Source organism: Lotus japonicus, chromosome 6 (assembly GCF_012489685.1).
Source record: "Lotus japonicus ecotype B-129 chromosome 6, LjGifu_v1.2".
Classification (NCBI taxonomy): domain Eukaryota; kingdom Viridiplantae; phylum Streptophyta; class Magnoliopsida; order Fabales; family Fabaceae; genus Lotus; species Lotus japonicus.
In genome coordinates, this window is record NC_080046.1 from 64,388,663 (window position 1) to 64,402,468 (window position 13,806).

The following is a 13,806-nucleotide window of genomic DNA, read 5'->3' on the forward strand; positions in this document are numbered from 1 at the left end:
CGGTGGTGGCAGAAAAGGAAGGTGGAAGAAAAGACGGTTGCAGAGCTGTGGAAAGCGAAATCGATGGGGTGAAACAAGAAGTCATGAAAATGTACCACCCATCACTGCTCTAGCCTCTAGTCGCCGCCGCTCACCTCCCACCGCAACAGCGCCGATGAAGTTCTTCCCAACCATTTTTTTTGAAAAATCAATTAATAATATGTTTCAATAAAGGTCTTGGACCACATTACAACAATTAATTCCTAGTCAGTAACCCACGCAAAAGGAAAGATGTCCTCTGAGAAAGGCACCCAATTAATTCTAGTCAAGAGTCAGCGTTTGGAAACCTCCTCTTCTATCAAGCTATTCCCTATTATGCAGAACTTGCAGTTGCAGTAGCAGTAACCCACGCAAAACAGGGGAGCAAAACAGCATAAGCCAGATCAATATACAATCTCAGAAGTCAGAACCCATTAGAGGGTATGAATGTAATTGTAATCAACTATCTTTCATCAATCTCTACCGTTAATTTTTTTAATACTATATCCTGTGGTTAATTTTTGTAGTGTATGGATACACCACCAAGTTGACTGGTGTCCATTATACGCACCCAAATTGACAGACAAGATTAAGCAGGATGCAGCAGTATACATCCGGCGAACATATCCAAATTTTCCATAAACAATTTTTTAAAGTCTCCACAGTCACAGCTTAAAAGTCGTCGGACAACTATGAAGCAATAACTGCAGTGACTTTAGAGATTTTTGAAAGTGATGAATCCAAATAGTACTTTTGCCTGTTCGAGTCCTCGGGTTTTGCTAGAGTCTGAGTACCTTAATCAATACTCAATAGGTAAGTACGTTTATTCCCCCACGTTATCAAACAGATAGTTTTACATCCATTCTAATATTGAACACTTGACATAATAACCCTGCTACTTGTAACCAAAATGATGTCAAGCATGTTAAAAGAGTAATACTGGCTAGCTACTTAAAGTGAGAATCTATACCACCCCATCCATATGACCAGTTAAGTTGTGCCTTAACAGCTAGCTAGTTACCAAAGTACTTCCACATAAAATTATTCTTCAACCACGTTCACCAATTCATATTCGACCTGAGATAAGTTGGTATCCTCTTTAACTACGAAATTTGCAGGTTCAGTGACTTCAATGCGCCCCCATTTGTCAACAGCAAGCCTTATTGATCCCTTAAACATGTCAATCTTTGCATTACGAATAATTACTGTAGTTCCAGGCTTCATCAACTCAACTGCATAGATAAAGTAAAATAAACCTCATCACATAAACAGAACATAAAACAAGTTCCTTCAGTTATCTGCCTATGTTAAACCATATTACCAACCAATAGAAACATATCCAAGATGACTTTCACTAGAAGAAATCACCAGAAACTATACATGTGGAGTATGAGCTCTGCAAATCAAATAAACTAATTGCTAGAGGTTTCACTTATTCAAGAAGGGAAATTGAATGAAGTCATGTAACATAAAAATCTTGTCCGTGAGCATCACATATTCATAATCCAATGGTCTTTGTAAATATCATGTTCACTAAAATACAAAGAGTCTGAGTTCAGAATTTTCTCTAGAATTCTAAGCGGGTCTTCCTAACAGATAGTGAACAGGTGTAAGCATATCCAACATATGGATCTGCAAAAGGACAAAACTAAAATGCTGTTCAATATCACTGTAGATAAACTGAAAAATGTCCTGGTGTTTCAAAGAAACAAAAACTAATGACATAGTAGAAATTAAAGCTGATGAAAGACAATAATGGCTATGGAATCCCATGCATGAACATTAGATTTCAAAAAATAACTGTACAGATCTCAATAGAAAGTTAGATGCAGGTACCAATAATTAAATGGGTAAAAAACAAGCCTTATTGATTTAGAGTATAAAATAAGAAAGCCTAATCTCATTCATGTCCCCTTCAAAGCAAACAATCTGAATAACTAAACACATAAAACAGAAACATGTGTAAAGTGTTTACCACTCCCCATTTACCATCATCACAATCTTAATCGAAAATAGCTAAATATTATTCAAAAAGGAGGTGGTTGAAGTAGGACCTTGTTCGTTGCGAGCGGTGAAGATGACGGTGGCGGTGTCATCACCGATGAGGCACTCGGCGATGACGGTGGGACGAATGTTTTGGGAAGAAGAAGAAGACCCTCCTCCTCCTGCTCCTTTGTGAAGGACGGTGTCGGAGGACAAGACCTTAGCGACCAAAGTGTGACCGTTGGTTCCTGGTTTGAGCTGATCCACTTTGGTGAACACAGGCTTTCTCTTCGCCGGTTTGTTAGTGTTCCCTTCTTCCACATTCGATGCCATTGGTTATCAGATCCCCAATCGATCAACAATGAACAAACACACCTCTCTCTCTCTCTAGTAATATGGTATAGTAATTTTTTTTTGTTATTTTTCTGTCTTGTGTTATATCGTAACGACGTGTCTGTTTGATTTTTACATTGTAGGTGTTTTCACCTAATGGAGGTTTAAAATCTCCTTCAAATTTGAGACATTGCAATGTGCGATACTAAATTTTAATGTCGGACTTTTAAGCTGAAAATCAAACACAACTGATCTCTTTCATCTACTTTTTTAGAATTCAATCTTATAACTTTACAATTATGAGAATCTACCTTGTCTATAATTCAATCTACATGCAATTCAATTGTACCAACACTTAGTGCTCTATAATTTTTTTGTTATTAAATATTTTGCTAGTATTTGTTAACAGGATTATTCGATAAGAACTTAAACACATAAATGTGTTAATCATATTAAAATGCTATGTTGCCGATGCAAGCTATGCTGAATTGGAGTGATAAAAACTCTTCGTTTATTTGACAGAGGAAGATTGCATCTACATGGATAGAAGACTGCAAGTAGAAGGCAACAAAGCAGGTCACTCTCTTGCAAATATTCATAACAAATGATACTACTTTTTTTTTGTGGTCAATACAATTGTTACTACTTTACCTAATAATAAAAAACTTTAGTTGCTATGAAAGTCATTGAGACTCCAATAAGCCAACTCTTCATCCAGTTGTTGGGCTGGGTGGTAAAGGGCCCAGACGATTACCTAACAAGCCTAAGTGTTTATAAGATTACACATAACTACATAAGCCACTTATTGACCTTTGACCAAAATAAAGCCACTTGTTGACAAAAACAAAACTACATAAGCCACTTAATTTCTTTCCATCTAAAAAATATAAGTCACAAAACATAACTCATATTTCTTTCCAACATGTATTACAAAACGCAACTTAAATTCAACCGCGGTTTTATAATTGAGTGACAACTTGTTTATATTTTTGGTCAGGCACCTAAGAGAAAAAATGGAAGTCCAAAGCAAAATCAGAATACCCGAAAATCACCTTCATAGTCAACACGTTTAGGACGACTAAAGTTTAAAATGGAAAAAGGCAACATGTAACGCATGGGTTTGACTCCATGTAACATAATAAGCAGCCACTCTTGTACATTGATATTTTTCTTATAAAAAAGCCGTATATCTGTCCTGCTGTGGGACGTATCATCAAACTTTTCAATTGGTATGATTTTTATTTTAAAGGAAAAAAAAATTACATAAAAAACTTCATTTCTTTTAATTATAAGTCACTTTGTTCAAAAAAGGAAACATTGATTTTTTTTTCAAAAATACATACACTCATATATAAAATAAGATAGGTTGATTTTGAAAAGTTTTAATTTGATTCAAAATAATTTGGAGAGAGAAATTCAAAATTATTATAGGAAAGCTTTTTTTTCTATTTATTGCTAATATTTATTTTCTTAATCATAGTAAAATAGATTTAAATGACTTATAAATGGGAAAGAGAACGTACTATACATACTCTTTTACTTTACATCACCCTTATGTACCAGTTAATATGATTATTTATAAGGAAATAAATGAATTATGGACTCGTCCAATCCTAATATGGGTTACCCGCTCTGCATAAGGGAGTCTTGCTCTTGGGGCGGGTCCACCCGTAGTGGTGAGAACAAAGACACATTTCCTACTCAAAATTTTGGTCTTGCCATCTTACGGGAATGTGAGCTGGTCACCCTTAAGTCGGGCGACTCCACCCTACCTAAGGGGGTCCCAAATTTGAGGCGGGTTCGTCTATAAAGTTTTAGAAGGGGGCTCTGAAAACTAGGCTACACCCTTAAGTCGGGCGACTCCACCCTACCTAAGGGGGTCCCAAATTTGAGGCGGGTTCGTCTATAAAGTTTTAGAAGGGGGCTCTGAAAACTAGGCTACACCCTTAAGTCGGGCGACTCCACCCTACCTAAGGGGGTCCCAAATTTGAGGCGGGTTCGTCTATAAAGTTTTAGAAGGGGGCTCTGAAAACTAGGCTAGACTGTAGGAGGCCCATTACATTGTTGTAAGGCCTAAAGGTAATTGATTTAGAGTTAGGGTTTAGCTCCACTATAAAATGTTAAGTCCTCCATTTAATAAGACAAGTTTCATTCATTCTTATCTTTACAACTCAAAATCTTAGATCTAAGAGTGCTAGGTCCGTGTAAAAACAAACTTATGAAGAGTGATAACAATGGTCACTTTAACACTATTTCTTCAATTAATTGAAATTCATTTAGGATTTATTGAAAATAGAGTTCATACTGTTAGTAAATCTCACATGAATTTAATTAATTACAGAAAAAGTGTTAAACAAATATTGCTAAACTTTTTTTCATAAGAGTAGGCAAAATTACTTTTATGGGTGGTTTAGACTTTAGACATCTCATAATATTATATCCAAGTTTTTATCTTTTAAAATTCTACTCCTACATTTCAAACAAAAATTCTACTCCAATATTACTAGTGTAATCAAAAAATTCTATTACTCCATTTCTAGCCAATAAATGTTTGCATATTATAGTACTGACACGTGTGATAATGGACCCAGCTTCAGTGCTTCATGTCATGGCTGCGGTTGTTAAGTGCCCAGGAAACGCGTACGGATAAGAATGAGAAATTGAGAACAAGCAAGAATTTCGCGTCAATTCTTTCGTGGATACTTTCGTGTTGGTAGACCCCACAAATTGCCCAACTTCGCATTATTTTATTGTTGTATCGCCGTATGTGACAACGTCGTTTTCAACCTTTCGTGCTATTAGGTCCCAACTTCGCATTATTTTATTTTATTTTATTTGAAAATAAGCCTATTACAAAAAGTTGCCGTCCTTCAACATAACCTTTCTAGAAAGACTAGTTTGTGTTTCACCCTTCTCAAAACAACACACCTAATTGTAAGATTTTGTAAATCAATCAATATTTATAGGCATTATTTAATACATAATTATTTTCTTGACCAAGGATTCATGTGAATTTCTGCTTGGATGTGTGTGAACAATGGAGCCTGTGTCTGACTGTCAATTTGTTGCTTGAAATGGTTTTAAATAGCATATACCCCATGGTGGCTTAAACAAAAAGCTAGGTAGTTAAAATACAATTTTAATGTGTATATTAAATATATATTATAGATTTTAATTTTTTATCTCAAATATTTTTAAAAATAGTATATTTTCGGAAAATTTATAGATTAGCCATTAAGTGCATAAATATTTTTTAATAAATATATAAACATGTATTATATATATAGAAGTTTGGGGGAGCAACCATACATGTCAATATCAAGTTCTACCATTGCCTATACCGAGCATGAGGAGAACAATTTAAAGAATTCACTAGGGTTTGGTAGCATGTGAACTTTTGACTTTTCTTTCCTCACCCACAGTTCATGTAGTAAGCGGTAGGAGGTTGATCAATAATTTTTTTTTAACTATTTTTCATTTTAAATTTACTAGTTATCAATTTCTGAATGTTCTATTAGAATTATATTAAAAAAATTAGGATAATTAATATGTGACATGCTCATCTTTTCACCTCAAGGTGCGTTATTACGCTGAAGGATTTATAAATATAGATCAGTAACCATAAATGTAAACATCAGACAAACGTTGAAAGCATATAAATGAATGTCCATTTAGTAGAAAATAAATTAAAATGGGTCTTTCAGCTTAGAGCAACACACAAAAACTTGATATCTCTGGTATTGAGAGCAGCTACTTCCTCCTATGCTTCTTAGTCTAATTTTTTTCATTTTTTTAATAAATATCTTGATTATAAACTTTAAAATTGTCTCTTAATATATTTTATGACAAAATTTTCACTCTAAATTACCTTCTAAATATACTATATATACATTTTGGAAGGAGCATGAATTAACAATTTAGTTACAGGGTCAAAATATTATGTACGGTTTGAACTAAATTAACTCCGTATGACCTAACGTCTAAACAGAAGAAGAGGCCAACACAGTATGGTCCGTTTAGCGTGCAATAGTCAAGACGCGTTAAATGAGACAATGTGCGCGCGTGTCCACCTCTCCTTGCTTCCTTCCTTCACAATAATAAAAATAAAAGCCGCCGTATACACATTTGTCTTGGCCCACAAGCGTTTCCCATGCCCCATTAATTAATTAATTAACTAAAACAAATACAATAATAAATAGCAGCCACCACGTTTCAAATCAACACTCATCACTCCAAATAATAATAATCCTTTTTTCTTAATTTGATGAGATATGGATCCAACTATCAAGTCACGCGGCGAGGCAGAAGATTCCGCCGACAACTTTTCTACGTACTCCACTAATCCATCCATCTACATCGACATTACATATTTTTAATTAGTAATTTAAAGACACCACATTTCTTTAATTGCGGCATTATTAAAGCGCAGTATTACACTTTCACAACATAAGCGCGTCTTTCTTTCTTTCTATTCCATTGCGGAGCCATCAAGCAACAAAAGCCTCCCAAATTCCGACAAATCACTACCTAATTCATGCACTATAATTAATGAATTACCCCAATTTCCACGAATCAAAACGCTAGCATAACAAAAATACTACTAGTATTAATTAATGTCAATTAACACGCGCGTGAAAGTGTGTGAGAGAGTGAATTCAATTCAAAGTTTCAAAGCCAATGAATGAAGGAAAGAAAGAAAAAATTGAAAGAAAGGTGTGCCCGCAGCCGTAGGATGATGATGAGAACGAGACCAACTCCTTTGTCTGCTGCCTACACAACCCACATGCCAAGAGAGAGACTAATTTACCAATTTGCCCTTCTCCCCAGCGCAGTCAAACTCATCGTTGACTGTGTTCCCCTCTCTCTCTTTTATGGACACATCATTCATCATCCATGGCCCCATACCATTCACATGATGCCATGCCCCCCATCTATAAAACACCAACCCTCACCCCTCACTTCCATGCGTCTCACCCCGCACCCATTTTCTCCCTTCATAGTTTATACACTGCTTCTCTTCCTGCAAAAACAAAAAAAAAAACTACATCAAAATTAATATTTACGTGTTGTAATTATCATTATTATGGCGCCGAGGGATAAGACCAACGCCGTGAAGGTGAGCGGAAACGGAAACGGTAACGGCAACGGCGGCGTTAAGGAGGTGCATTTTAGAGGAGTTAGAAAGAGGCCATGGGGGAGATACGCTGCCGAGATCCGAGATCCCGGCAAGAAGAGCCGCGTCTGGCTCGGAACATTTGACACGGCGGAAGAGGCGGCGCGTGCATACGACACCGCCGCAAGAGAGTTTCGCGGCCCCAAGGCCAAAACCAACTTCCCTTTCCCTTCAGACAATGTCAAGAACCAGAGCCCGAGCCAGAGCAGTACCGTTGAGTCTTCCAGCCGCGACCGTGACGTTGCTGCTGCCGCTGATTCATCGTCTCTTGATCTCAACTTGGCACCTTCCGTTCGGTTTCCTTTCCGTCCCCAGTTCCCGCAGATGCCGGCGGCGAACCAGGTGCTGTTCTTCGACGCGATTCTGCGTGCCGGCATGGTGGGTGGTTCCCCTGCCTCCCAACGCTACGGTTTCGATTTTCACACCTACAATCATCCCGTGGCGGCGAGTGAGATCCAGGCGGTGGCCGGAGCCCAGAGCGACTCAGACTCGTCCTCGGTGATCGATCTGAACCACTATGAAAGCGGTGTTGTTATAAAAGCTGGTGGTAGAAACTTTGATCTCGACCTTAACTACCCTCCAATGGAAGACATGGCTTGAAGATGAACCAGATTAATTATCTGATCGTTGAAGTTTGATTCTATTTTTCCGGATTAAGAAATTCTCTTTAGTTTTATAAGTAGAGAAAATAGCAACATCCGATAAAGAAAGAAAAAGAAGGAAGCACAAGCACAAGCACTGTGTGTGAATACATAGGTGATCATGGATCATCTGAAATTTTTTTGCAACAGAGAAACCACCGGTTTCAATCTGTTGTTCGAAATCATGACGAAACTGTTACCCAGGCCAGTTTTTTTTTAATTAATTACCTAAGTTGTATTAGGAATGGTTTTGATTTGAAGCTCATTTTATATGAATGAAATTAACACGAAAACTTTGCACTAATTGTGTCTGATCATCTGATTAATTGTGTCTGTATTTTTTCCCCAGTTCTTATGTGAAATTTTGGATTTGTGTTATGTTGTTGCCTGGAAGTGGACGGAAAATTTAAGGATTGAAGGAACAAGGAGAGGTGACGTGGAAGAAACGTAATTGATGGTATTGGTCGTTGATTGAGGGGTTGATTGATCCGCCGCCACGTGACAGGTGTTGTTTCGTGAAGGGTATAGGTGATACTACTCAATTGTCCATTTGTGAGTTGGGTAGTAGAAGACAGGTGCTGAGGTGCACTACTGCTGTGTTTGGTTTCAAAGAAAAGGAAAGATTGAAGATGGATGAAAGAAAATACAGGAAAACGAGTTAGGTATTGCGGTGCATAACCACTTTTGGTCATTGAATATTTAGTAATTTAATGAAATGCCAAGATCTATGGTGTACTATGTTTGTTAATAGTAGATTCTTGCTAAATTGTAACCTCATTCCCATTCATGGATTTACCCAAACACTACACCCTCGCCGCTTCCGGCCTCCCCCCTCCATTGTATCATAACAATGACGTGACCAAGGGCACGGTGGTCAAGGCATTGTGAAGGTTATTGGGTGCGGTGGCTTTTGGGTGTATTTTGTATGTGCTGAGGGTTAGGTCTTCTAACATGTTTTTTCTTACACAATACTTAAATATAAGACATTACTTCAACCGAATCAAATCTTTACCACATGAATCAATCACTAGCACATTAGACTGTTACACTCACATGTATATTTTATCATTTAATTTTCTTCAATTTGGATACGATTTGGGTATGCTGAACATTATTGATATATTTAATTATAATTCTTTATTTATTTTTTTCTTCCATTTATGCTAACTAACCGAATTAATAGAGAGAATGACTATTTTACGATGTATAAAAAAAAAACATAGAGAGAATGACTAGGAAACACTATTGTTGCACTTAACACGGAGCTTGACTTTGTCTAACGGAATAGAATATACACCAAATAGTACTTTCTGAACACTAGGACATATAAAATTAGGTGTTTGCTGTGGTAGCTTAAGGTAGATCAAGGCGTGATACCTAAAATGTAATAAATCAATAGAAAATATACAATTTAAACTTAGAGGAAGAGGATAAAGGAAGATTTGGAGGTTTAATATCGACGGAGCATGAATGAAGAAGATCCTCACATGAAAGAAATTTTTATGACCTCTCATAAATGTAAATTGAACTAAAAACCCTAATTTTCAAATTGCGCATTTCATAACATAAACAAACTTAAGAATTAATTCATTAAGTCGATCACATTGAACTTTTTAAAATTGCAATAATATATCATTTCGCTTTTTTTTCAATAAAATTATAACTTAAAATATTACACCACACCAAAAAAAATCTGGGTACCACAGAATTTATCATAAAATTATTGTTCACAAGTAAGCATCTTATGTGCTAATTTAGAAAAATCAAAACTCGAGTATACACTATAAAGACTAAAATAAAATCCAATGAACTAGCTGGCTTCCCTTTGGTTAATTTGCACATAAATAAGAGGAGGGCCATAACACTCATTCTAACGGTTTTTTAATACTCATTTTTAATTAGTTAAAATTCATATGATTACCACTAAATTAAAAGTAAAACTTATATTTTTAATGAACACACATAAATTTTAATTAATAAAAAATTACTTAAGTTAGTGCTGAAAGTGCTCCTAGTACTTTTCTAGAAATATGTATATATCTTGGGCAACAAGCTGCACTCCACTCCCATAGTTAATTTCTTTTGTTTTACAGGTACAAATTTTTCCTTGCATTCCCACTTTGTCTTGTGGGCTGAATCAAGATTGATATATTTGACAATTTTGCAATCACCGGTCATTTATAATAATAAGATATCCATATATGTCTAATGATGCTTCTTTTCTTTGTCATCCTTTTACGGTCAGGATCCAAACAAGATTCGGTAGTTGAAGGGTTCAACTTCAACGTACTCATGTGAATCAGGCAGGTTTGAAACAAATCTCAAAAAAATAAATACAAATGCCACATTTTATTCGAATAATTAGACTCGACCAAGAGGGAGGCCGTAGACGCAATTCACATTTGGAAAGCGAATGATACTATTTTTTTTTTCTTCATGATGGGAGTATGTTCTGGAGGAATGACAACTTAAGCACCAAACTCAAAAAGCTAAGAGCATCTCCAATGCAAAGTTCTTAGTTCTTATTTATCAGCTAAGAACTGAGTTCTTATCCATTGGAGATAATAACGTGGAGTTCTTAGTTCTCAAAAATAAGAAGGGAAAAACTTACCTACAGTACCATATATGCTGTTGGTGCTGTTCTCCAATTAAAATCAAACACGTGTAATTATTTATTTTCATTAATAAAATGAAATTGAAGAAACACAAGTGACGGTGGCAATAGATATGGTCTGTGTCTGACCACCGTTTCTACCCATTTGTAACCCTCACGGCGGAGGAGATCCCGGCAGAGGTCATCGGCGACATCCTCTCCCGTCTCCCTGTCTACTCCCTCCTTCGATTCCGGTCAATATCCAAGTCATGGCGCTCCCAATCCCAATCCCAATCTCATCCTCCGCCTCAAAACCGACCTCTACTGTGTCGATTTCCCCTCCATCAGCGCCGCCGTTAACCTCAACCACACTCTCATGTGCTACAACAACCGCATCAGCACGTTCGGCTCCTGCCACGACATCCTCTGCATCTGCAACGTCGCCGACGACATCGCCTTTTGGAACCCCTCCCTCCGCAAGCACCGCCGCAGCCCGGATCCTGAGAACACTCTCTTTCACGACGATGCTTGTGGACCGGAAAAGGGAGAAGGCAGTGGGCGGATGCCGGAGGAGGGCACAACGATGAAGAAAAGAGATGGACGAGGATAGGGCGAGAGCATCTCAGATGGGGCGTAGATGGTTGTGCAATTGGTGATTTGCTTGAATATTTTGGACAAGGCGAGAGCATCTCCGATGATTTTCTTTGCAGAGCTTGGAACATGTCTGTGGTGGCTGTATTTTTATTTTTGAGAATGGTAGAGAAGGTTACTTGAAAAAGGAAAGGAGAAGGTTACTATTTTAATTAAATTTTTAAAATAAACACATAATCCACGTGTATCATTATAATAGGAGAACAGTACCAACAGCATATATGGTACTACAGGTAAGTTTTCCCCAAATAAGAACTAGGTTCTTATATAAGACCATGTGCAATGGTGATGTTGAGAGTTGAATGAGTGGTGTAGTGGTGTTGAGTGTTGTGTTGAAGTTGAGGAGAGAGGAGAGATGAGAGAGGTGTTGAGTTTTCTCAACATAGTTGAATCTAAAAAGGGAGGAGAGAGAAAGTGGCAGCAGGAGAGAGAAAGTGGGAGCAAATGATGGTGGGAACGCGTGGCACGTTTTGGTTGGTCGTTGGGGGAGAGAGAAAGTGGCTTGGAATAAAAATATGAAATAAAAAAGTGGTGGGGTAGGGTGTTGAATGAAAATTCATTGGAGTAGGTAAAAGTTGAATGAGTGTTGAATTGGAGAGAGAAGATGATGTGGAGTGTTGGAAAAATAAAAAGTGGTGTTGAGTGTTGAAAACCATTGTAAATGGTCTAAAGAATTTTACTTTTTGAGTTCTTAGTATACAAAGTTATTTTTTCTTTCATCCAAATTACTTTATTACTTTTGTTTTATTACTTTATGAAAATAAAAAGTATAAATAATGCGGTTGGTGAGAACAAATGAATAGTACTAAGAACAAGAACTATGAACTCATGGTTGGAGCAAAATTGCTTGAGAGTTGCTTAAGCACATATGACAGTACGGACCCACATGAATAGTACTAAGAACTAAGAATTAAGAACTAGCATTGGAGAAGATCTAAGAGATCAAATCCTCACCAGAATTCGCTCTAAGTAGACAAATGCATAAACTAAAAGGGAAGGAAAGCACATGAACTCCCTATAGAAAGGAGCAAAATCGCACTAACAAGTCAATTAACAATCGAGTTAAAGTCTTTAGAGGAAAATAAAACTTGACATACAACCATGAATTTCAACCATGTGCCTGATGTTGGAGAGGCACATGGGTTCATACGCCAAGAAAATAAGATACCGACGAGAATTTAACGTCATATATGAACTCAAAAACTTAAGACGGGTTATGAGACATCAATTCTCTTATAAAATCTTCGCTTCATTCATATTTGACCAATTTTTTTGACTCTAACTCATCCTTGAATTCTCAACATCCTTCCCGAAGTGCGAAAGTTATCCACACTTGCACTGTCGTTCGCTTCACTGCTTCAACAAAACATGTCGCTTACCAACACCGCTAGCTAGGAAGACTTACAACACAAGGGGCCGTCACCATGACTACACTAACCATTGGCTCTTATTTCACTTGTTGGGAAAACAGCGGAGCCCATGGACCAAAAAACCAAGACATAAAAAAGAAATTGGCGTTACATCTTTACCCCAAAAATCAAAGACATTGTGTTCATGAATTACGTCTCTTAATAATTCTTCACATCGTCAATATTTAATAAATGTGATACTTTAATTCACATTCAACTCTCAACACCTGATACGGTCAATCATGAAGAGAAGGTACGAGATTGATCAGAATAATTAAATAGAGTATGTTTTTCCCTATGAAGCCATATTTATTTATATGTTCAAAAATAAAATTATATATATATTTTTTTTAGATAAGTCAAATTTGTATTAAAAGTGAGTATAAGGGGTACTCAACCCATAATACACTAAGAGATAAACAAAAGCAAAACAATACAATATATATATATATATATAAATTATTAAAAAATTAAACTATCTATAATTTATGCTACACATAACATTTCTTATAAATACACGATAGCAAAGGGCGCGTGAATTTAAGAAAATAACTAGTAATTGAATGGTGGGGGAATATTATTTACCCATGTTGATGGCTTGATGTTGATGTTGGAATGCAGATGGATGTACGTGTCATGCAACAAGGGCAGGACCCGTTCATGGAAACAGCGGCTGCTATTTCTGGTGGGACCCTTCTCTATCATAAATAATTAAATTCTTTTTCTTTATAAAGAATTAAATGTTTTCTTTTCTATCCATGTCTTGAATTATAGGAGTATATCTTTCTCTCAAGTCCCAAATAAACAAATTATTATGTCAGAGTGCTTAACATATTCTTTTATGGCACCACCTTCTTTGATCGCCTTAAAGCTGAAAATATAAACTGCATTGTTTTTTGTCATAGTCATTATCTCAACAACAAAAAAATTCGGAGTTTAATCTTATATTATTTCATAAGTTGTGGAAACTGAAATAGATGATTCATACATACATACTTTAATTTT

The 13,806-nt window shown here is 36.5% G+C and overlaps 2 protein-coding genes across 2 annotated transcripts; one reads left to right on the forward strand and one right to left on the reverse strand.

Annotated features, from left to right (window-relative positions):
* Positions 1 to 817: 817 nt before the first annotated feature.
* On the reverse strand, positions 818 to 2,445 carry LOC130726966 (uncharacterized protein At4g28440-like). Its single transcript, XM_057578288.1, has 2 exons — positions 2,073 to 2,445; positions 818 to 1,250 (listed from the first exon to the last, which is right to left on the reverse strand). Exons 1-2 carry the CDS (start codon positions 2,332 to 2,334, stop codon positions 1,060 to 1,062), a joined length of 453 nt encoding a protein of 150 aa, XP_057434271.1. The 5' UTR covers positions 2,335 to 2,445; the 3' UTR covers positions 818 to 1,059.
* Positions 2,446 to 7,282: 4,837 nt separating this feature from the next.
* LOC130726964 (ethylene-responsive transcription factor 4-like) lies at positions 7,283 to 8,452 on the forward strand. The gene has a single exon (XM_057578286.1). The coding sequence runs from the start codon at positions 7,418 to 7,420 to the stop codon at positions 8,105 to 8,107; it is 690 nt and encodes a 229-aa protein (XP_057434269.1). The 5' UTR covers positions 7,283 to 7,417; the 3' UTR covers positions 8,108 to 8,452.
* The last annotated feature ends 5,354 nt before the right edge of the window (positions 8,453 to 13,806 follow it).

Bases quoted from the DNA above. Each gene is read 5' to 3' on its own strand.
- LOC130726964 (XM_057578286.1), top strand. From the start codon at position 7,418: ATGGCGCCGAGGGATAAGACCAACGCCGTGAAGGTGAGCGGAAACGGA.
- LOC130726966 (XM_057578288.1), bottom strand. From the start codon at position 2,334: ATGGCATCGAATGTGGAAGAAGGGAACACTAACAAACCGGCGAAGAGA. The intron at 1,251-2,072 runs GTCCTACTTCAA...TTATCTATGCAG, and splicing joins CACCGCTCGCAACGAACAAG to TTGAGTTGATGAAGCCTGGA.